The sequence below is a fragment of the Mytilus californianus genome, unplaced genomic scaffold (assembly GCF_021869535.1).
Source record: "Mytilus californianus isolate M0D057914Y unplaced genomic scaffold, xbMytCali1.0.p SCAF_15, whole genome shotgun sequence".
NCBI lineage: Eukaryota > Metazoa > Mollusca > Bivalvia > Mytilida > Mytilidae > Mytilus > Mytilus californianus.
In genome coordinates, this window is record NW_026262637.1 from 6,739,804 (window position 1) to 6,763,624 (window position 23,821).

General features: G+C 34.5%; 2 protein-coding genes across 2 annotated transcripts; one reads left to right on the top strand and one right to left on the bottom strand.

The window, feature by feature from the left end:
* Positions 1-2,790: 2,790 nt before the first annotated feature.
* LOC127725293 (uncharacterized) lies at positions 2,791-11,152 on the bottom strand. The gene is made up of 5 exons (XM_052232222.1): positions 11,074-11,152; positions 9,125-9,259; positions 8,624-8,704; positions 4,301-4,402; positions 2,791-3,425 (listed from the first exon to the last, which is right to left on the bottom strand). The coding sequence occupies exons 1-5, from the start codon at positions 11,083-11,085 to the stop codon at positions 3,282-3,284; spliced, it is 474 nt and encodes a 157-aa protein (XP_052088182.1). The 5' UTR covers positions 11,086-11,152; the 3' UTR covers positions 2,791-3,281.
* A 2,937-nt stretch (positions 11,153-14,089) lies between these two features.
* LOC127725288 (dentin sialophosphoprotein-like) lies at positions 14,090-20,019 on the top strand. The gene is made up of 2 exons (XM_052232209.1): positions 14,090-14,681; positions 17,006-20,019. The coding sequence occupies exons 1-2, from the start codon at positions 14,130-14,132 to the stop codon at positions 19,808-19,810; spliced, it is 3,357 nt and encodes a 1,118-aa protein (XP_052088169.1). The 5' UTR covers positions 14,090-14,129; the 3' UTR covers positions 19,811-20,019.
* The last annotated feature ends 3,802 nt before the right edge of the window (positions 20,020-23,821 follow it).

Consider the following 23,821-nt stretch of genomic DNA (forward strand, 5'->3'; position numbering starts at 1 on the left):
TCCTGCCTTTTTTTTTTAGTTTATCCTGACTTTTTTTTTTACATAAATTGTTACATAAATTGTCATCCTGCCTTTTTTTTTTGCAAATAATCTCATCCTGCCTTTTTTTTTTCTCAAAACTCCTGTCCTGCCTATTTTTTTCAAATTTCATCCTATTGAGGTCAAGGTCAGATGAAATCTACCGGTCAGATATGTACACCTTACAATCATTCCATACACCAGATATAGTTGACCTACTGCTTAAAGTATCTGAGGTATGGACTTAACCACATAAATTTAATCTTGATCATGTATCAATAAAATAAGGTTGAGGTCCTATGAACCCTACCTGACAGATATGTAGACCATGCAAGGAACCTATATACCAAATATATCCTATTACTCATAATAAGAGAGTATTTCACTTTCTAAAAAAAACAGAAGGTGGCTGAACCATGAAAATGAGGTCAAGGACAATGATCACATAACAGGCAGAAACTTCATAACATAAGGTATCTGCATACATCAAAATTATTTGTTCAGTGTATGTTCACTGGTGTTAATATGTCCTTTGAGTGAGTTAGTTATTTCAGTTGATATTTTATAGTGTGTCTTTCTATGTTGTGATGTTACACTATTGTTTCGGAAAAAGGGTGAAGGTTTGGTACCATTAAAACGTTTAAACCCGCTGCAATTGTTTGCGCCTGTCCTAAGTCAGGAATCTGATGTTCAGTAGTTGTCGTTTGTTGATGTGGTTCATAAGTGTTTCTCGTTTTTTATATAGATTAGATCATTGGTTTTCCTGTTTGAATGGTTTTACACTAGTAATTTTGGGGCCCTTTATAGCTTGCTGTTTGGTGTGAGCCAAGGCTCCGTGTTGAAGACCGTACTTTGACCTTTAATGGTTTACTTTTATAGATTTTGACTTGGATGGAGAGTTGTCTCATTTGCACGCATACCACATCTTCTTATATCTATGAAGCATCCAAGTGTTCTAGCTTCTGAAATATAGAGCTTTAGACAAATAGTTTACGCCTTTGCCTCTGCCGCCAGATTGTAATCCCTATGTCTTGTCACAGGCCAGACAAAAACTTACCATTGTCCAATGAACCATAAAAAAGGTCAAGGTCAGATGAAACCTGCAAGACAGACATGTACACCTTACTATAATTCTTTCCTCTAAATACAGCTGATCTATTGCCTTTAGTATCTAAGAAACTGACTAAACAACAAAAAATTAACATTGATCAATGAACGATGCAAATGAAGTACACCTTGCAATCAGTCTACACACCAAATATAGTTGACCTATAGCTTATAGTATCTGAGATACCGTCTTTTGACAGTGAAACTCAACCTTGATCACTGATCCATGAAATTAAATGGAGGTCAGGTGAACCCTTTTAGCAGACATGTAAACTTTGCAAGAATCCCAAATACAAAATATTGTTATTCTGTTACTCAGAATATGTGAGTACTTCACATGGCAAAAAAACTCGAATTTTTATTTAAAGCAGTCTCTGAACTATGAAATTGAGTTAAGGTCAATGGACATATATGACAGCTGGAAACAAGGTGTGAAGCATCCAAGTCTTCTACCTTCTGAAACATAATGCTTTATACAAATAGTTAACACTGTCGCATCGCTGGATTGTAATCTCTATGTCTTGCCTGCGATTGCTGCTGTCAGTGTAAAAGTTTAATGTTGACTTAAAAAGTGAGTTCATTTATCAGTAAAATACAGAATTAAAAACAAAAATTCAAGCTTTTTCTTAAGAGGCTATTTCTTGGTTTTGAAGATTAGCTTCTGCCCAAGTTAACAATCCATGAAGGTTTACAAATTCATCATGTCAAATAAATTTAATCCCAGACTGTCTAAATGTTAACTGTAAGAAACAAAGTCCATCTATCAGAAAAATACTGAAAATGAAAAAAAATACATTTTCAAAAGTTTGCTTCAGACATAATTTCTTAATCATAAAAAAGCTTCTGCCAAAGTTTCATAAAATTCTATGAATGTTTGACAAAGTAATTGATGTGTAACAAACTTTGACTCCAGTGTGTATCTACTTGTTAACTGTAAAAAAAAAATCCAAGTTCATTTATCATTAAAATACAGCAAAAATGGAAAATAAATATTTTAATAATTTAGCTCTGGATACTGTCTGTTGGTTAAACAAGCTTCTGTCCAAATTTCATAAAATTCGATGAAGGTTTGACAAAGTTACTGATGACTTTAAAACTTTTACCTCAGACTGAGTCTGAATGTAAACTGTAAAAAAAACTATTAAAGTCCATTTATTAGTAAAATACAGAAAAATGAAAAATAAATATTTCAAAAATTTTGCTCTGGATACTGTATTTTGATCATAAACAAGCTTCTGTCCAAATTTCATAAAATTCCATGTAGGTTTGACAAAGTTATTGATATCTAAAAAAACTTTAATCACAGATTGAACCTAAATGTTGGTGGAATCTAGGATTGCTATGTCTCGCTTTTACAACATAAATGTCGCAGACTCATCAAAAAAGATCCAAATATAGAACAGTTGTGAAAAAATTTAACAGAGACTGCCACAACAAATTCCCTAAAGGATAAAAAAACCTTGAAATTTGACAAAAGTCAATCTAAAACAAGGTTCCTGACTTGGGACTAACACATGAATATTTGACAGTGTTAACTATTTTTTAAGCCCCTAACCATCCCACTTTTAATCTTGATACAAGTAAATTAGAAATGTGTAAGGTTACACACCTTGTCTGTAGAATACACTTATTCTATAAACAAAGGACTGAAAAATAACATTCAAATAATAGACAAACGTTTTTATTTCAATCTCATTTAAATGTATATAAAAACAATAAACTTGAAAACCACATAAAATATATAAAACTTTTCAAAAAGATTATCCTTTCACTGAACACATACATTTATATACATATAAAAAAATATATGGTTCAACGCAGAGAAGATAAACATTCCAAGTTAGTTTAACTGGTAAAAGCTAATAAACAAACTTTGGTAGTGTTATAGTGTTGTGCAAAACCCATATGACTAGAAGAATGAACACACATATATTGCAAGTAAGAATTTTAGATAAAAATGCATTGATTATTTGCTTTAGAGAGTACGTTGAATGAATATCTAATGTTAAACCCTTCCACCATAGCACAATTTTCAAACAGTTCATAACGTTAAAGATTTAAATTTCATATTACCATTAAATAGTACTAATGGGAGAAAAGAGTTTCTTTCTTGTAGACAATGGTTTAAAATATATCTAAAAATAAGGAAAATATTATCACAAGCAAAAGTCAAGGTCAACTGATTGTCCTTTGTTGACATGCACTACATGTTTTTGATGTTGACCTTGACCCCAACATCCTGCAGTAACAGAGTAAGTGCCAGGCTGAACAACTACATGTACATCTTCTGTTCTTTGCAGCTGAAAAATAAACACAAATTTATTTATTTGGTCAATAACATAATACAACAATAAGTATTTATATATATATATATATATATATACAAGTCTAAATTGAAAACAACATTCAAACCTATGATTGCGTTGGATAAAAACCGCAATTTTTATACGTGTGCATGCAAAACAAATTTCTTGGTAGAGGTGTCTAAATACAGCACAAACAACATTTTCCAAAAGACCAAATATATATATATATATATATATATAGCAAAAAACACTCTGTGGCTATTTGGGGTTCTTCCTTCAAATGCTCTATAATCAGTGGCGGATCCAGAACTTTTCATAAGGGGGGGCCGCTCCAGTCATGCTTCAGTGATTCCCTATATAATCAACCAAATTTTTCCTACATAAGGGGGGCCCGGGCCCCCCAGGCCCCCCCCCCCCCCCCCCTGGATCCGCCTATGATAATTCTTTTGCTGGGGTATTCCTCATGACTTTAATCTGAAAACTAGTTTTATCACCTGACTTTAATGTGAAACAAACGGTGTCATTAGTGGAATACAAACTGCTTACACTTCAAAAATATCAGTTCCATTATTCAGATTCATGTTGATTTAGTTTTAGTTTTTCATGTAGTTTTTTTGTGTTTTTACTTTTTGAATATGGTTTGGTACATATTGATTAAGTTTATATGTCCTCCTTTTGAACTGCTAGGATTCAATTTCTAAGTTTCAAATTTAAGTTAATAATTATGTTGAAAGATTTGGCCTGAAAAAAAGATATGATTACATGAAATGGCTACCATTCTTTAAATCTTTTTTTATTGCCAAACTTTTTATATTTTACTATTAACTCCTGTACACTTTCTGTAAGCATTATAACCTATTGTGACATACAGGGTTACTGTTCTGTATTGCACTATATCCTGGATTATGGAATCTTCTACAGTGTTGTGAATCACAGCTATTTCTTACTGGTTTGTTAGTATCATAGTATTTCTGAAAACAAAACGAACAAGCATTCTGAGAGTATTGCATGGCAATACATAGTCCCCTACCGGGTAAAAATTCGTTTCACTGGAACAAAATGCTTACTTGTTCTATAACTTGTCATGGTGTAAACAAAAAGTAAATATCATGTCAATATCTTCAAGCATGACTAAAAACAGTGTGGAAAACTGATTATATGAGTGAAAAAAAACATTAGATATGTTTAATAGTTCTCTAAAATTAGATATGATGTAATACAGTGTTTATCTATTTTCAAATTATAATTAAATATAATTAATAGTTTCAAATATTTTTCTTTCATTTGTCACAAACTAATATAGATTTGTAACTTATCTATAAAATGTCAACAACATTTATCTACACAATGTAATGTATTGAAATATATACATTAATAAAAATAGATTATTATCTAATTAAAGGATTTCTCTTAATAAATTTTTCTTTATATATATATAGCATTCAGAAAATTAGTTTATACTAAATAACAAACAAACCTGCTAAAAAATTCTTCAAATAATTTAACAATGAATGTCTTTTAAAAAAGGTTATCTCCCTTTGTACAAAAAATATGGTTTAACATAGTACTCTAACATTAGATATGGTCCAGAGTTATGGTCCATAAGTCTGGACTAAATTATCAGACTGGAACAAAATTCGAACTTGATCTGTAACTTGTCATGATAAAACAATATACCAAATATCAAATCAATATCTTCAAGCATGAAGAAAACTAGAGGCTCTCAAGAGCCTGTGTCGCTCACCTGATTCTACTTTGGTTTTGGAAATCATGTAAAAATAGATTAAAATCATAACAGATACCCTAATAATGAGTGAGGCCAAATTTGGTTTAATATTGGTCCTGTAATTTAATAAAAAATCCTGGTGGCCATCTTGAACAGTAAATCAGCAACAAAGTAGCAACACTTAATCAGCACCTCATAAGAAACATTTATGCCATGTTTTGGTTTCATTCCATTCAGTGCACCTCTAGAAGAAGCATTTGTATGTATTTCCCATAGGGTCTTATGTTAAAGCAAGTCCCCCCATTGGCGGCCATCATGGATGAAGGATCAGCTTCAAAGTAACAAAAATTAGTCAGCACCTCATAAGGAACATTCATGCCATGTTTGGTTCAATCCATTCAGTATGTGGTTCTCTAAAAGAAGACATTTGTATGTATTGTCCATAGGGTCCTTTGTTAAACATTGTCCCCATCTGGCAGCCATCATAGATGAAGGATCAGCTTCAAAGTAACAACACTTGGTCAGCACCTCAAAAGGAACATGCATGCCATGTTTGGTTTCATTCCATTCAATGGTTCTCTAAAAGAAAACATTTGTACGTATTTCTCATAGGGTCCTATGTTAAACTAAGTCCTCCGCTGGCGGCCATCTTAGATTATGGATCGGCTTCATAGTAACAACACTTGGTCAGCACCTCATAAGGAACATTCATGCCATGTTTGGTTTCATTCCATTCAGTGGTTCTCTAAAAGAAAACATTTGTATGTATTTCCCATAGGATCCTATGTTAAACTAAGTCCCCCGCTGGCTGCCATCTTGGATGATGGATCGGCTTCAAAGTAACAACACTTGGTCAGCACCTCATAAGGAACATTCTTGCCATGTTTGGTTTCATTCCATTCAGTGGTTCTCTAAAAGAAGACGTTTGTATGTATTTCCCATAGGGTCCCATGTTAAACTAAGTCCCCCGCTGGCGGCCATCTTGGATTATGGATCGGCTTCAAAGTAACAACACTCGGTCAGCACCTCATAAGGAACATTCATGCCATGTTTGGTTTCATTGCATTCAGTGGTTCTCTAAAAGAAAACATTTGTATGTATTTCCCATATGATCCTATGTTAAACTAAGTCCCCCGCTGGTTGCCATCTTGGATGATGGATCGGCTTCAAAGTAACAACACTTGGTCAGCACCTCATAAGGAACATTCTTGCCATGTTTGGTTTCATTCCATTCAGTGGTTCTCTAAAAGAAGACATTTGTATGTATTTCTCATAGGGTCCTATGTTAAACTAAGTCCCTCACTGGCGGCCATTTTGGATGATGGAACGGCTACAAAGTAACAACACTTGGTCAGCACCTTGTAAGTAACATTCATGCTATGTTTTGTTTCATTCCATTCAGTGGTTCTCTAAAAGAAGTCATTTGTATGCATTTCCCATAGGGTCCTATGTTAAACTAAGTCCCCCGCTGGCGGCCATCTTGGATGATGGATCGGCTACAAAGTAACAACACTTGGTCAGCACCTCCTAATGAACATTCATGCTATGTTTTGTTTCATTCCATTCAGTGGTTCTCTAAAAGAAGTCATTTGTATGCCTTTCCCATAGGGTCCTATGTTAAACTATGTCCCTCGCTGGCGGCCATTTTGGATGATGGAATGGCTACAAAGTAACAACACTTGGTCAGCACCTTGTAAGGAACATTCATGCTATGTTTTGTTTCATTCCATTCAGTGGTTCTCTAAAAGAAGTCATTTGTATGCATTTCCCATAGGGTCCTATGTTAAACTAAGTCCCCTGCTGGCAGCCATCTTGGATGATGGATCAACTACAAAGTAACAACACTTGGTCAGCACCTCCTAATGAACATTCATGCTATGTTTTGTTTCATTCCATTCAGTGGTTCTCTAAAAGAAGACATTTGTATGCATTTCCCATAGGGTCCTATGTTAAACTAAGTCCCCCGCTGGCTGCCATCTTGGATTATGGATCGGCTTCAAAGTAACAACACTCGGTCAGCACCTCATAAGAAACATTCATGCCATGTTTGGTTTCATTCCATTCAGTGGTTCTCTAAAAGAAGTCATTTGTATGCATTTCCCATAGGGTCCTATGTTAAACTAAGTCCCCCGCTGGCGGCCATCTTGGATGATGGATCGGCTACAAAGTAACAACACTTGGTCAGCACCTCATAAGGAACATTCATGCCATGTTTGGTTTCATTCCATTCAGTGGTTCTCTAGAAGAAGTTCAAAATGTAAAAAGTTTACGCCGACGACGGACGACGACGGACGCCAAGTGATGAGAAAAGCTCACTTGGCCCTTCGGGCCAGGTGAGCTAAAAAGTGTGGAAAGCTGATTTGCCGGACTGACAGAAGGACAGACAGACAGACGGACGGACGGAGTGCAAACCTAAAGTCCCCTTCGACTTTGTTGGTAGGGGACTAAAAATCATCTCAGTACATGTACCATATATATATATATAAGGAATATCTGGTATCATAGCATCTCTGAAAATGAAATCTAAAATAATGTATCATATAGAGATTAGTCACAATGACACAACCAGTATGCATGGTAAGTATATGGGTTGGGTTGGTGAGTGGATAGCAAATATAAAATATATATAAATATTTTGATAGAGACATTCAATTTATTTTTCATCTTGCAAACCTATTAATTTGCAACCTCTGAGGAAATTCTAGTGTAAATCAAGTCCTATTACATAGATATACTTACTAAAACAGAATATAATGTTTAAGACTGTTCTTAAGTGGTAGAAAGTATACTTAAAATTGTAATTCTTGTCATTGTATTGAGAAATTCTTAAAGTAAATGTCATCTAGGAAACATTCAATGTTACACCTGACACTGTTCAATTTTGAAATAAATGTATATATATATATGTGTGGTATTAAAGCATATAATGGTTGAATTTAACCCATAGATAATTGAAAATGGTCACATTGAGTTTTAATTTACACTACAAAATTACCAAAAATGTAAAAACATACTCAAAGGTACTAATCAGACTCATTCTATTTCTTTGAACATTTTTAAGCAACTTCTGATTAATTGCACACCTTTGAATGGTATTTCTTGTCCACAAACAAGCTGTCAACTGAAATAAAATTTCATTCCTTTTCCAGTTTTCAGAGAACATAGCATCAAACCCTTAAATGCATACATTCTTAAACAGGACAATATACATTTTGTAACAAATTTCATAAATAAATGATCTCACTAAAGTCATTGCGGCAAGATGAAACCATTTTTAGGTTTATACCAAAAACATACTTATTTTGGTTCTTCCATTTAAAACTATGATGATGTATTTATAATCATTTAAGCATGGTCTCAAAAGAAAGAAGAGAAAAATGATGACTCACCTTACACTGCCTTGAGGTTTGTGACATGAATTGTATGATATTACTAAAGGCATCATCTATACTGGTGTATGACTCACCTTACACTGCCTTGAGGTTTGTGACATGAATTGTATGATAGTACTAAAGGCGTCATCTATACTGGTGTATGAGGACGATTCCTACAAAATCAAGTCAATGCAGGATTAACTTACTTTAAGCAAATTTCTTTGAAACATGTAATCAATTATGAATGTGTTATTTTCCTTAAATGTAGGCTAATCAACTATACCGTCCTTTGAAACAAGTTGAATTGCAAGAAGAAAATGTCCATAATTTCATTTTGTCATGTGTTTGTAGATTTTATCATTATGAAGTGAAACACTTTTGTAAAAATGTCCAATGTTCTGCTTTCAATTCAAAATATTCCCAAAAGGTAGAGGAGTTGTTGATGAAATATTAGACTGCTTAATATGTAATACATTCTGTGTTTTTCAGGCAAACTCAACAAGATACATCCTGTACAAAAAACCAATATCCTGCTCCTCTGAAAACATAAAGGTATGAAAAAAGACAAACATTTTTTTTGTTACACTTTTTACCTCAATAGGTCTGTGACAACTTGGTTTATTTTCGGGCCAATCAACCTTCCTTGAAGCAGCTCTGAGATAGACATTCTGACCTACTGTTACAACTCTATGTAATGCATTCTCTGCCCACAAATCTCCAATGGGGTCCTAAAATGTAAATGTGTAATGTAAAATAACAAATGTGTGCAACGTAAAATGACAAATGTAAATGTGTAATGTAAAGTACAAATCTAAATAAAACATTCATTTGTTTAAAACTTCAAATTGAAGACTAAAATGTAGGAAGTTAAACAGAATAATCAACAATAAAAAACTGGCAATTATATCCTATCTTAATTATCTTTATACCCAGATCCAAATCCAAAGAGTGATTATTGACTGTATAAAGGTTAAGTTAAGAACTCTGATACAGTGGTAATTTTGGACACTTACACTGAAAACCATGAGGTGAATTAAAAGAGAGAAAAGGAGTTTACTAAGGGTTAGACGTTTGATATTGTATGCTTCTTGACTTTGTGAAGAGTATGGGTGCCTCTCCTGACAAAGAAGATTTATGACTGTCCTAAGTTAGCTCAATTACTGTACACATGTAGTAGAATGAAGGCCAAATGTGTCAAGAGTCCCATAAACTAAGAGTTATTTTTTTGAATGATTACATGTGTAGACCTGAGGTCAATCAGCTTAAATGATGTCATCGAACAATCGGCTCTTACTGTGACATAATAGCATAAGTTAGGCCCATAAGCATAGTGACATAGGAAATTCATGGGAAAGTGCACACATTTGAAAGTTGTCTATGTTGTTACCAAAGGTTATCTGCGGAACAGTAGCTCTTATGTCCTTATGATATTTTTTAATTTAGGATGTATATAGATATTTCTTTTTCCAGATTATGCCATGGGTGGAGTATAATTTACTGTACAACTGGAACTTGTGAAAGCATACCAGCTGAAGATGAATCTTGTGTATTGAAAAACACTATAATCACCAACTAAGGTTTTATGGTAGGCCCCCTTCATTACACAAACACATTCCCCAGGTGCCATACTGATCAGTGACATTGTAGCATATTTTATCACATATTTGTTACGAATACGTTGGGTTTTGCATATGTAATAACCTCAAAATTGCACTGGGCAATTAAGAGGTTATTGGTTATTGTGCCCTGTCTCCAAATGACGTGACGTCATTGCATCCTCAACAACAATAGACAACTTTCGAGTTCGATGCATTTCCGTCAAAAACTCTGGTTTTAGTGAACATCATTCGTGCGTTTAGGGGCATCGTCACTTCCGTTCCAATGTTGAGCAAGTGGCTGGAAAACTATAATGCTATATTGCACGAATTATTCGGCAAATTAAATTCTCATAATTGACAATCAGCACTACTGTCATTAGGGAATTGTGATTAAGTACTTACAAAACAAACATTATTTCTAGTTTATCCTGCACAATGACGATCACTAAGACGCTTGATGAACGTTAATAGTGCAGGGATACAGGCGATCCCCTCTATCTGGTAAATGACATCATAAAGGCGCGCATAATTGACGAGTTTTTTCCGGTGAAGGATGAACTCGAAAGTGGTCTATTGATAACACTTTTGTGATAAAACGTTTAAGATTTTACCTGTTATGTTTCATTAAATTGTTATAATTGAACATTTTTTTCTTTTTTCTGCAGAACTTAAATATGTGATAAATAGATTATAACATGTCTTTTCCATATTGGCACTGCTAAAGCCTCTGGCCGATATGGGAGTCTCGGGATGATACCAGGGCCAATATGGAAAGGGCATGTTATAATCTATACTTTCAGCCTCCTCTCCTTTTTTTCTCAAAATTCTCTTCTGACACCGATTTTATTTTCTAGGGAAGGAAGATTCGGTTCGATCATTTAAAGTAAACATGTTCTAAATTGTGAATGTTTGTGTAAGTATTGAGTAAGATTAGCTGTGTTCACCTGCTTCGGCATGTTTTAGAAGTTAAAAAACATGATGTTTTTGTTTTCAAATTACAGGAAGTTAAATCATGAGTTTCTGTCATGCGCATACATGTAGTAATTTGGTGGTAGTTTTAAAAATTCATAGACAAAAACGCGCCCACTTTTTAGACGATAGACCAAACTGAGATTACTCAAGATAAGACCAAGCAAGTAATACAATATCAACAAAAATATCAATAAAATAAAATCCTCGCAGTCGCTCTTTTTTATGCTTGGTTGCTGCTTTAATAAAATTTTAATTAGATTGCGTGCGAAAATGTAAAACACAATGAAAAAAATAATTTAGAAAAAAAAATAAACAAGGATTTCTATTGTATTCTTTTACTGTATTGTTTGTATAACTGAATTATGATTGTATCTTTGTCATTGCCTCCCTGAAGGACGTTAATTGGAATAAACACATTGTAATGTATACAGCTAGGCTACGATATATATTAATCCAGGAATATTAAATGATTGAATAATAGCCAACGATAAATCTTACGGGGCAATGGATCATATAATTATGATACAGTACACTACAAAATATAATTTTTACAAGTCTAAAAGGGTACAACATCATCAAAAAATAATAATAAAATTCAACAATAAATGCCTTCGGCCCGGAATAATTAATTGTTAAAAAAATATGTTATTATATGAACAACAGTAAAACAAAAAATAGGTAACGAATACTTCTGGTATTATGTTGTGCTGATAACCCACCGTCCTACGTTTGGAGGGATTGAGTGGTAACAAACATGTTTAAAATCGCCACTTTCTTTATGGTTCTGTCCCAGATCAGGTGCCTGTAATTCAGTGGTTGTCGTTGGTTGCTCAATTAAATTAGACAAGTGACTCAGAAGTGGTCTGAGAGCTAACAGTGTTTTCCCCGAGAACCCAACAACGAAAAGGTTGTAGAATAAAACATTTTACTAAACTTACGATCAATTTTGAATAAGAGACAGATCATATAAAAATATTTTGGTGTCTATATAAGCTCAAACATTGTAGAACGGCAAGAAACAAAACATTCGAAGGCTTGTCACACTATTCAGTACCAAATCGAAACAAAGAATCACTCGTTGTTTGCATTGCATACAAGAACTCTAATAGATTGAAACCACCTGGAGGATCGTAGACAGCAGAGGGCTCTCTGGAGAAACCATCTGGAGGATAGTAGACAGCAGAGGGCTTTTGGGGAAACCACCTGGAGGATAGTAGACAGCCATGAGATGGCTTTGTGGGGAAACCACCTGGAGGATAGTAGACAAGCAGATGGCTCTGTGGGGAAACCACCTGGAGGATAGTAGACAGCATCGGGCTCTGTGGGGAAACCACCTGGAGGATAGTAGACAGCAGATGGCTCTGTGGGGAAACCACCTGCAGGATAGTATACTACAGATGGCTCTGTGGGGAAACCACCTGGAGGATAGTATACTACAGAGGGCTCTGTGGAGAAACCACCTGGAGGATAGTATACTACAGAGGGCTCTCTGGAGAAACCACCTGGAGGATAGTAGACTACAGAGGGCTCTCCGGAGAAACCACCTAGAGGATAGTATTATACAGAGGGCTCTGTGGGGAAACCACCTGGAGGATAGTATACTACAGAGGGTTCTGTGTAGAAACCACCTGGATGATAGTATACTACAGAGGGCTCTCTGAAGAAACCACCTGGAGGATAGTAGACTACAGAGGCCTCTGTGGGGAAACCACCTGGAGGATAGTATTATACAGAGGGCTCTGTGGAGAAACCACCTGGAGGATAGTATACCACAGAGGGCTCTGTGGGGAAACCACCTGGAGGATAGTAGACAGCAGATGGCTCTGTGGGGAAACCACCTGGAAGATAGTAGACAACAGGGGGCTCTGTGGGGAAACCACCTGGAGGATAGTAGACAACAGAGGGCTCTCCGGAGACATCAAACAGATGGATTACATCTCGCTGCTCTCTTTTCAGACAACTGCGAACGGTTCATGCACTACGTAACCATATACAGATACAGATTACCTGGCCTTCAACAAATCATGAATGCTGGTATCAAGTAAATGTTTATGGATAAACTTCATGAAACCTGTTTTGAGTGGGTTTTTGTTCTTTCCTTTTGCGTCAGTGTTCAAACAATTGTTTTGGTTACCTAATGAGTTTCCTATAGTAACGAGTACCTTTTGTTCATGCTTTCCAAATTATGTGCTGTCTTTTTGTGTCCTTGGTTAAGTTATTGGGCATCTTCTTGGTAGCTGGGCCGTGCAAATTATTTAAGATATGTTTTACTTGTAGACGGTGGTTTGCGTCGTCCAATTTAAAAAGGGCATGATGAATAAAGGCGCTCGTTTTGGCTGGGCGGGGTTGATTGATTGATTGTTGGTTGTTTAACGTCCAGTGGCAAATATTTCATGCATGTTCAGGCTGGGCGGGATATACAAATACACAGCCATGTATGGTCAGAATGATGACGCTTAATCCGTCACCTCGTGTAGGGAGAGTGCTCAAGTCTCCGCAAGTGAATGCCTCTCGGACACCTTGAACAACTCTACGGGAGTCCATAGTGTATAACGTGAACCTGTTGTAAGGCAGAATGTTAGCCCCATATATACAACAATCTTCAATTCCAATTTGACAGATTGGTTGTTGCTTGTTATTTGTTCTGTCACAGCATGTTTCAAACTAAATATAGTAAACATTATTTATCATCGTAATTAGACTACATGACAAATAACACAAAAATACCACTAGGATTCGATATGCAATATGGTCACCTGTGATGGGACAATCAGATGTCTATAGGGAAACAGGAGTCAGAAGAAAACTGCAATAAGGTTGTAGAAAAAGTGCCATATGCAATCAAATTATTTCTTACATTACGTCCGAATACATGCGCGTATACACACCACCAAATATAAGTAAAATGTGGTCTTAATTGATAATAAAATTAACATTATCACTTTAAACATGATATCATTCGAACTTTACACTGCTCGTCAGCGCATACTGTACATAGGATGGTTGATGAATTGGACGAACCTCAGAAATGAACCCGAAATGGTTGTTTCTTTTGTTTCTAAAGACTTTAGTTATATCTGAAAACCATGGATGTAAGGATTGTTACAGTTTTCAATGCATGAATAAAAATATTACCAGGAACCAAATAACAGATAATTGCTTATGCATAACTTCAAATGAAATAAAAACAACTAAATCATTAAAATGCAAATGTGTCAGTGATGGAACTAATCGCAATGTTTGGATGGATTTTGTTTGCACACGTTCCTCCAGTACAGCCAGTAAATTAAACACAATTCTTTTGGAAAATACAAAAAGCACGATCGAAGTTTATTTAAACCGTTCTTGCATCTCTTTGATTTTCAGTAAGGGATTACTAAAGTATAGAATAAAATTGTTCTGTAGAGGAAATGGGCTCGGTGTGAAATGTAAGTGTAATGTTCCAGTGGACAATGAACTTGGGCATACAGTAAGTTCAAAGGATTTATCATTAAGTGACAATGGAAACCAGGATTCTCCATTGATGTCATGGAATGACAGAGATAAGAGAGATGTTGATGATGTTGTTAATACTACTCAGGTAAATATTGATTACATATATGTGGACTAATTATCTTATCCATTAACGTGGAAATTGATTGCTAGTGCAGCTATGCTTTCCATAAAGAAAACGTAGTGGAAATTTTATACGTCTTGACTCCCCCTTTCCCTGGCCCCGGTATTTTTTCTTATTTAACCTGTTCAGTTTAGCGGTATTTCAATGTTTTTTTTCTTTTGACTTGACGAGGCCTGGTTGAAAAACTAACTTCGGATAAAATAAATCAGTCATAACATGTTTTATTATTACACTGATTTCGTAACAACACGAAAAAACATTTAATATGCATTAACCTGACAAAACAAATTATAATTCCAACATTTTTAGCTATGAAAAAACTAAACATACATCATAATTGTCAGTCTGTAACAGTAACTGGTCCATACAGTTTTATCGATCTTGGAATAGATGCTCTGAAACTATTTTATATGAATAAAAAGATTTCTTGGGTAAATATCAACGAGACAGCAACCCAACTACACAAAAAACCATAAGACACACATTACACCAACATACAGTTTTCGACTACAGACAGGTGCCATAAATACGGGACTTTAACTCTTTATCCTTTGTGTTGTTTGGTTGCTGTCTCATTGACGTTTACCTCACTTCCTTGTATTTACAAAAAAATCATTAGATAAAATCCATATTGACAAGAATGGGCAGATTCGAACTTAACAAGATATACTTAATATAAGGGAGCAATCCGTTCATGTTTGATATGAAAGATAGCAGACAGATATCTATAATTTATACGCCTACCCGTATTTGCCATATCAACCAGTAAAGAGATTAATAGATAAAAGTACAACAGATATTCATTGTAAATTTCTTTAATGCAGGTCTAGGAGTATAGTAGAGTACTTCGATCAGTGAAAACACACAGAAAAAGAACCACAAAAATGTTGTACGAAAAACCGTGAATAAAAGAAGGTCTTGGTTATACGTCAGTGAGTCAACACCCAGGGGCAGATCCATGATTTATGAAAGGGGGCGTACTTCAAGGAAACGGTATATATACCGGCGAGCGGAGCAAGGCGAATATCTTTTGGTCGATTTTATGCTAAAGAATCATATATTTTCCAATCAAAGGGCAACACAACGACACAAAACACCAACAGACATGTATGTCAACGAATGGTTTTCAACAATGGACAAATGTCTATACAATATAGTATACCGTTTACTGAATAGAAAAGTTTAATGACCAGAAATATTCCAAATACTGTTAATTTAATCTTGTAACTTCAAATGCCACATTTTCTAAATCGTGATAATTTTCAAATACACACCCCCCTGGCCTCCCCTTAAAATGTGAATTGACAGAAGTCTCGACAGGCTTATTATTATAGAACAGACAGAAGATAAATATTTCAAATAAAACAAAAATATTGAAAATTGTACATTGGATTGACAAATTTCATTTTCTATTGAAAGCGTTGTTACTCAATTGTCATATAGCTCGCATAAAGGTAAACGGATAGCAAAATAAAAAGTTTTTTATCTCATTATATCACGTATATTGCACTAAAAATTGATTATAAATCATGGCCAATTGTCATCAAAATAAATGTTGTTTCTGATAATTTTAGGATCAATTTAATATAGATGAAGCGATTATATTTTTGCTCATATCCTTCGTGTGACAATAGTTTCTAACAGTAAGAAGCTATGAACTTTTAGAAAATTTCATGAATATTAAAGGGACATTAGCTGTCAAATTCATGTTCCCCTATTTCACTCAAATTCTCATATTTGATTTATAACATACTAAAACGTATAACCAAATTCTAAAAAGTTTAAAGTTAACAATTTACGATGAATTTACTCGATACTATATATCAACATTTCGTGTGTATTTTTGTCTAAACGCCATCTAGATAACCATCGAGGTGACCTCCGTAGACTGCCGACGGTCATGTAACCCGATATAAACATAAATATAGATATGAATAGATAGCGAACACGTGCAATTGGATTTTTCTAGGTCTGTTTGATTTCATATTATAGGTTAAATAAATATGTTAATCATCGTTTTTATCTGTATAAGAATGAGTTTTTGTGGATCGAATCAAAAGGTCATATGAATACGGATTCAATGAGGTCGAATTATTCACTTGCAAGTAAATAATTTATCAGCGATGTTTCTTAGATTATTTTGTCCAAATAGAACCAAACTGAATGCTAAAAGCGAATTATTATTATTATTCACTATTTCACTTTCATTAATGATTGAACAAAAAAAATCATATTTTTTTTATATTTCGTAGTTAATGCCCCTTTACATTTTCTATTTTGTTTTTTAGATTTCAGTTGAAAACACATCAGCACAGAATAATAAAATGACAACAAAGCTGACGACCTCCATACTCTCAAAGGGTTCAACCGAAACAGACACAATTGCTAGTACAACACAAACGAGTAAGCAGGGACGTACTGTTACATTATCACATCTTACAGCAACAACAGGTCAATATATTACAATAACAGACAATAAACTAACTGTAACCAGTCATAAGGCTCAAGCAAGTCAACACAACACCATACATACAATAACTAATCACCAGGTTTTGTCGACAGAGTCATACTTTACAAGTGAAACGGAAAACACAACGAAGCAGATAGGCGCCGCACTACCGAAAAACAAGAAAGGCGGATCTCCAGCCGCTATTGCAGTCGGGGTTGTCGTTCCTATTCTAATTTTGACATTAATCGGAGTTGTAGTTTATAAATGGTACAGGCGAAAATATCCCGTTCGTATGGTTCTTGGTAAAAACTTTTCTAAATTTCAAAATCCGGTGTATAACAAAAAGACATCGACCTTATCATTGGTCAGGAGTGTTCCATATGATGCCCCGTATTCAGGTGGTGAACAAGATGGTGGCCATGATAACCCATCATTGGATATGGAATATAGAGATCTACAGCCTGTAAATTTTAGTACAAGTTATGAAAATGCCGAGTCTTTAACAGAAATAAACGAAGTTCCAAAGAAACCTCCACGATCGAAGAAAAGAATTTCCGTGATGTCAACGGAGTCTACAGACAGTAGAGTCATGTCTGCGTTTTTACAAGAAGCATTAAGTGAGGCAGATTCAGAGAGCGAGAACACAAATGAAAGCAATAAAACTAAGAAGAAAATATCAGTAGATGTTGATATGAGAAAGAATATTTCTCGAGTTTCTGTAGAAAGCGTTGAAAGTGAAAACGATTTGCACACCAGCGATGATGAAAGCAACGATGAACGAACTTATGAAAACATTACTATTTCAAGTAAGAAAGGAAAAGAAAATTCGGTACCAGACCAATCTTACGTGGAAACGAAATCAAGAGATGACGAAGAAAATTATGAGGAAATGGAAACAATAAAAACCGAAAAAAAGTTGTCAGATGAAAATGACGAATACGATATTGTTACTGTTGATGAATCGGACACAAATAATGCAACCAAAATCATCGTTGAAACAACAGATCAGGTTGACAATTCAGACAATTCGGATGCTGATTACGAAAATTTTGAAATGAGATCAGAAAACAATGAAATCATCGAAGAGGGCATCGATATTGAAGGAATACAGTTAGACGAAATTGATGGCAAAGAAATTCACGGTTCATTTGATGAAGGAGGAAAGAAGAAAAAGGTTAAGGTTACATTTGAGGAAAACGAAATACTTGGGTCAGATGAGGAAAGCATTGCTAGTATTAATTCGTCTGACGTCAAAGATGAAAATTTTGTTGAAACACACTCAAACAATTCTGGAATTCGTCGGTCGGAAAACAATGAAAATGATTTTGTTGAAACTAAGAAAGTCATCAAAGTAAGTGAAATGCCTTCATTGCTTCAAGCGTTGGCCAAATCTGAATCACGTGCAGTAGTTATGGCTAGCGCAAATAAAGAAAAAAGAACGATTGCTTCTGATCAATTGGACGTCCATGAGAAAATTGCCGTGAATCAAAATAAATCTAGGATCTTTTCCGATGATAGCGAATCAGAAAAAGATACAGATAGTCACAAATCGGACGAATTTACCAAGATTAACGATACAGGTATCGATCAAACATATTTGCATACTCAAGAAGATTCCAGGGAACCCATTGTAAAATCGGTTAGTACTTCTGATTCATCGGAAAACGGTTCTATGGATGAATTTGAAAATCTAAATAATATGAATGAGACTATTGGACAACACGGCAACAAAGAAAATGACAATAAAGAACTAACATCTATACCGCCATTGCCAAATATACAACCTCCAGATTTACAAAATTTTCAATCGATGATTTCTTCAGATTTTGTTATGACAGAGACACCAATAGACGTAGCAGATGCCAGTTCAGGCGATGAATCTGCGTCATTTTCCAATGGCAGGCAAGAACATATAAATGCTGATTCCACCTTTGAAGCCACCTCAATACCTCCATTACCGTTAACAAAACCTCCCCCAACATTTGAACAAAATTCAAATGATAGTTATAATGTTTTCGAAGACCATTCGATATCAAACGTTGACAGCGACAGCGAAAACAAATCTGACATGAGTGAAAATCACCCGACACCTCCGATTCCAGCATCCCCGCCGCCAATATTTCAGCAGAACCAAACAGAATTTCCTTACGATTCGTTTACAGTAATGACGAAGCCAGGTGGAATCCATACTGAGGACCAATCTCAAAATAAGCAATTAGGCTCGTCTATGGATGATATGGATGATGAATATGATGTTCTCACTAATGATGACTTGATATCAGTTTCATCAGATCCAGATGAACTCATGCATGAGTCCTACGTTACCAATACATCTGCAAATCCTCAGCTGATTACAAATATTGAAGAGTTACCAGAGGAATCAGATGTTGGGTCCGATGTCATTTCTATCTCGGATACTAATAGCGAACCCGGTGAATATGAAAAACAGACAGATACCGCGTTATCTAGTTCTGCCGTAAATGCTGAGGTAGAGCAAAGATTTTCCAAAGTTATTAGTAGTCCCAAAATAAACTTTTATGACGCTGAAACCAATACAAAAGTTATCGCTAGTCCTAAAATAAACTTTGATGACACTGATTCATACAACGAAAAGAGTGATACTGATAGCGAGTCTTCAGTGTAAATTTTAAATTTCATATATTAATAATAATAGTTATTTATCTAAAATCGTTTTGTAAATCATGCATCCAAAAACTCGCGGTAAAAACAACACTTAAACTCATGTTAATGTAGTGCATTGGTGACTATAATGACACCATACAGGAAAAGTTCAATGAGACAGCAATCAACCAACTCAAGCTCACAGAAGAAATAAACATCTATTGACTGATACATTTTGAGTTTTCAACCATAAAAAAATACCAAAAACATACGGTGTAGACTACATTCCACAAGTTTAGACAAGTTGAAGGGACGATTGAATTTATAAAACATATTCCTTTTATGGAAAAACAATACTGAAGACGATCACTGACCGAATATGACTTGAGACATACACATCAACCTGTTAAAAGTTTAACTCATCTTTAAGACATACACATCAACCTGTTTAAAGTTTAACTCATCTTTAAGACATACACATCAACCTGTTAAAAGTTTTAACTCATCTTTAAGACATACACATCCACCTGTTAAAAGTTTTAACTCATCTTTAAGACATACACATAAACCTGTTAAAAGTTTTAACTCATCTTTAAGACATACACATCAACCTGTTAAAAGTTTGACTTATCTTTAAGACATACAATCCTTAAGGGGAAAATTCACTCTCAATTATATTTTATTCCAACTAAATGACCCGTGATGAGCTACATATCCGTTTACTCTGACCCGTGAGCAGCTACATATCCATATACTCCAGTTGAGCAAATCTACCTAGATCACAATAAACTTCACTTAAACTATAAATAAAAGACTATTTGAGTATACGTCAACTAGACAGCAAAAGCCAAAAAGCCTACGGTCTTTTACAAAATATATGTCTATATAATATTTCAATTTAATATCTAATTTGAGAAGTCGAGAAAGGTACTGAATACATTAAGTATCACTTCTTCCCAATGTTCTGCAGTTGTGCAAGCACTGTTATTTCTGTATTGAAAATTCTATAAATAGATTAATAATACAAAAACCAATACCGGGGTATGGCACTAATTGTTGTTGCTGTTAGTAGTGTTAGTAGCTGGTATAACTTGGCGGTGATATGAGTTACAATAAAAATATAACCCAGGTAAACCAAGGAGGTTAAAAAGTAGGATCGCAGGGGCCATCTGAAAAAAAAAGAGTAGTACACATTCAGAAAAATGTACTTAAAACTGGCACTGAAAAGTGTTCGCTCCCCTCTTGATCCACCGCTGGCTTTAATGATGAAAATTAATTAGATAGTGTAGTGGAGGTGTAACAAGAATATACATGCACCAGTTCTTACTAGTTGCTGCATTTTCGATGTTCTTAGTTATATCGCTCCAAATTTGAAAAGTACAAGCTGTCGTATTACCAATGTCATAATTCTAACCCAAAATACCACGAGTCTCTATATAAGTCCTATATCATTAGAACCTAATATAATTTTCTATATGATCACATTGACGGGTATGTGGATTGCACGACTAAATAGGAGCAAATGTGGATGATTGATACAAATGTGGATGATTGATACAAGACTGAACCCCTAAAAAGTATGCATGTAAGTTAAAACTCAAAATTAAATAATCATTAAATCCTCTTGAAATGGAATATCAGGTTGTCCGGAAGTATTGGTATGTCAAATAATGTATGTGGCATCCAATGTTAGACTACTCCAGCACCGGTTTCACTGGAAAATAAACTTAATCAGTAGATATAAAAATAAGAAGATGTGGTATCATTACCAATGAGACAACTCTCCAGAAGAGACCAAATGACATAGAAATTATTAATAATAGGTCACCGTACGGCCTTCAACAATGAGCAAAACCCATATCGCATAGTTAGTTATAAATGGCCTCAAAATGACAAATGTAAAAAATTTCAAACGAGAAAACTAACGGCCTGATTTGTGTACAAAATAAAGAACGAAAAACAAATATGATATATAGCAACAAACGACAACTACTGAATAACAGGCTCCTGACTTGGGACAGGCACATACAGAATGTGGCGGGGTTAAACTAGTTTGAAGGCGCTAACCCTCCCCGAACCTGGGACAGTGGTGTAACAGTAAAACATAGGAACAAACTATAAAAATCAGTTGAAAAGGGCTTAGCTCATCCGATCGATACAAAGCAGAAATACATCTAACAAAAACACAGACCGGTTGTGGCAGGGTACGTATACCTCCCACAACAAGAAAGAAACCAAGTCAGTACAGATCTGGGAGTACTCGCAGTTACTGACAGCTAGTTTAACAATGTTTAAGCCAATAACAACTAATAAAAAAAACATGCATCTAAGACTAAAATATCAATCAGTACACATCCAACACCCAATGGATTTAGTGTAAAGACGTATGCATTCCTAAGGGAACATTATGTGATCCTCTGTTTGTAGACTTGTCCATTTATTCGTACGGGTTGATAATTGCATCTATCCCATTAAACTTGAAATAAAAGATACCACCAATATAGAGTGTGTCTGCTTCATACCTCGACTTAAAAAACATTTTGAGTCTCGTTGAAGAATTAAACTTTACAAAAAAGAGATGAGATAACTGTTCTCACTGTGTACTCTCCATTTTTCACTATTTCATGTTGATTTTCGGATATTTCAGAGTTTGCGATCCATAATGTTGCTTAAAAGGAAGCAACAAAAACCAAGTGTTCCTAACGACAAAGTTGAATATGAATAAAAGGAGATTAGGGATATACGCCAGTTTAACAGTAAACCAACGACAAGAAAAACCAAAATATAGAGTGCAATTAACACACAGTTTTTAACAATAGACGGGGTTCTATACAAATTTCAAGCTCTAATTCACTCATCATCTGTTTGATGTTTTACGGACGCCAACAGAAATTAGTGGCCGTCACGATGAAAACGAACAAACAATATTTACACGTCTAGTAAAAATGTAACCAATAGCGACAGAATAAACCAGTCGTTATATTCCGCTCGCTACATCAAGCGTTTCATCCGAAAGGCTATTGGCCGCAAGAGGGAACACGTATATATATACAGTTTTCGATAATCGATTGCATAGACTTTTTGAATAAATTACTCAATCAATCAATCAAACTTTTATTTTTAACCAACTTATACGATTTGTGACAAAAACAACATTAACATAATGACAAAAAAAAGCATGTATAATCATATTAAACAAACTAATGAAAATAGTTCAAAATTCAAATATGAGTCCCCTATCCTTAGTGCCAATGACTTTTTTATAAAGGAACCTATGCTTTCTACCTGTTTTTGTGTTGATGGGCAAAGAATATTTATCATTTTTTCATTTTCATTGAGGCTATTAAAATTTCTATACTTTTAGCCTTTGTTAATTTTTCAATACAAACTGGTCTAATGGAAGCGTTTTTCCTGCAATACAAAAGAAAATGTTTTTCATCCTCAATTGTATTGCAGGACTGACACAACCGGTTTTCCGTAGGGATTTTTAGGTTTCTCCCTTTTTCTATTAATAAATTATGATGACTTAATCTTAATTAAGTGATATTACGTCTATTTTCAAATATATTAGAATTCAGATATGTTTCTATTTTATTACTTTGTTTTAATGTTTTATATAATAGAAGTTTACTGCTATTATCTATTTTCTCAAATTTATATTTATATAATTTTTCATAATGATTAAGGAGTTTAACTTTTAATTCTATTCATTGCTTAGTCAATTCAATTCAATTCAAAAAAGAATTATACCTTCGAGTGCTAAATCTAAAGATAAATGGGGTCGAAATTTTAGAAACTTTCTTAAAATTTCGGTTTGTTGGAAATTTCTATCCTTTGGACTAACATATTTAACTTTTTTGTTTCAAAAGATAAACACATGCAGAATTTTGTAAAAAGATTTGGAATATTTGCTTTACAAAGGTATATATACATGCTCTTAATTTGTGTAATAATTCTTTGAAAATAATTCATTTTTATTAAAATTTCATGATTTTTGTAAAAGACGGTATTTTTTGCTACATATTTATCTAAT

What these genes read in the sequence shown, in the direction of transcription:
- LOC127725293 (XM_052232222.1), bottom strand. An exon ending in AAACCTCAAGGCAGTGTAAG is followed by an intron (nt 4,403 to 8,623) that starts GTGAGTCATACA and finishes TTTTGTTTTCAG; the next exon opens with AAATACTATGATACTAACAA. An exon ending in CAATACAGAACAGTAACCCT is followed by an intron (nt 3,426 to 4,300) that starts GTATGTCACAAT and finishes TTTATTTTTCAG; the next exon opens with CTGCAAAGAACAGAAGATGT.
- LOC127725288 (XM_052232209.1), top strand. Translation starts at nt 14,130, where the DNA reads ATGAACCCGAAATGGTTGTTTCTTTTGTTTCTAAAGACTTTAGTTATA. An exon ending in ATGTTGTTAATACTACTCAG is followed by an intron (nt 14,682 to 17,005) that starts GTAAATATTGAT and finishes TTTGTTTTTTAG; the next exon opens with ATTTCAGTTGAAAACACATC.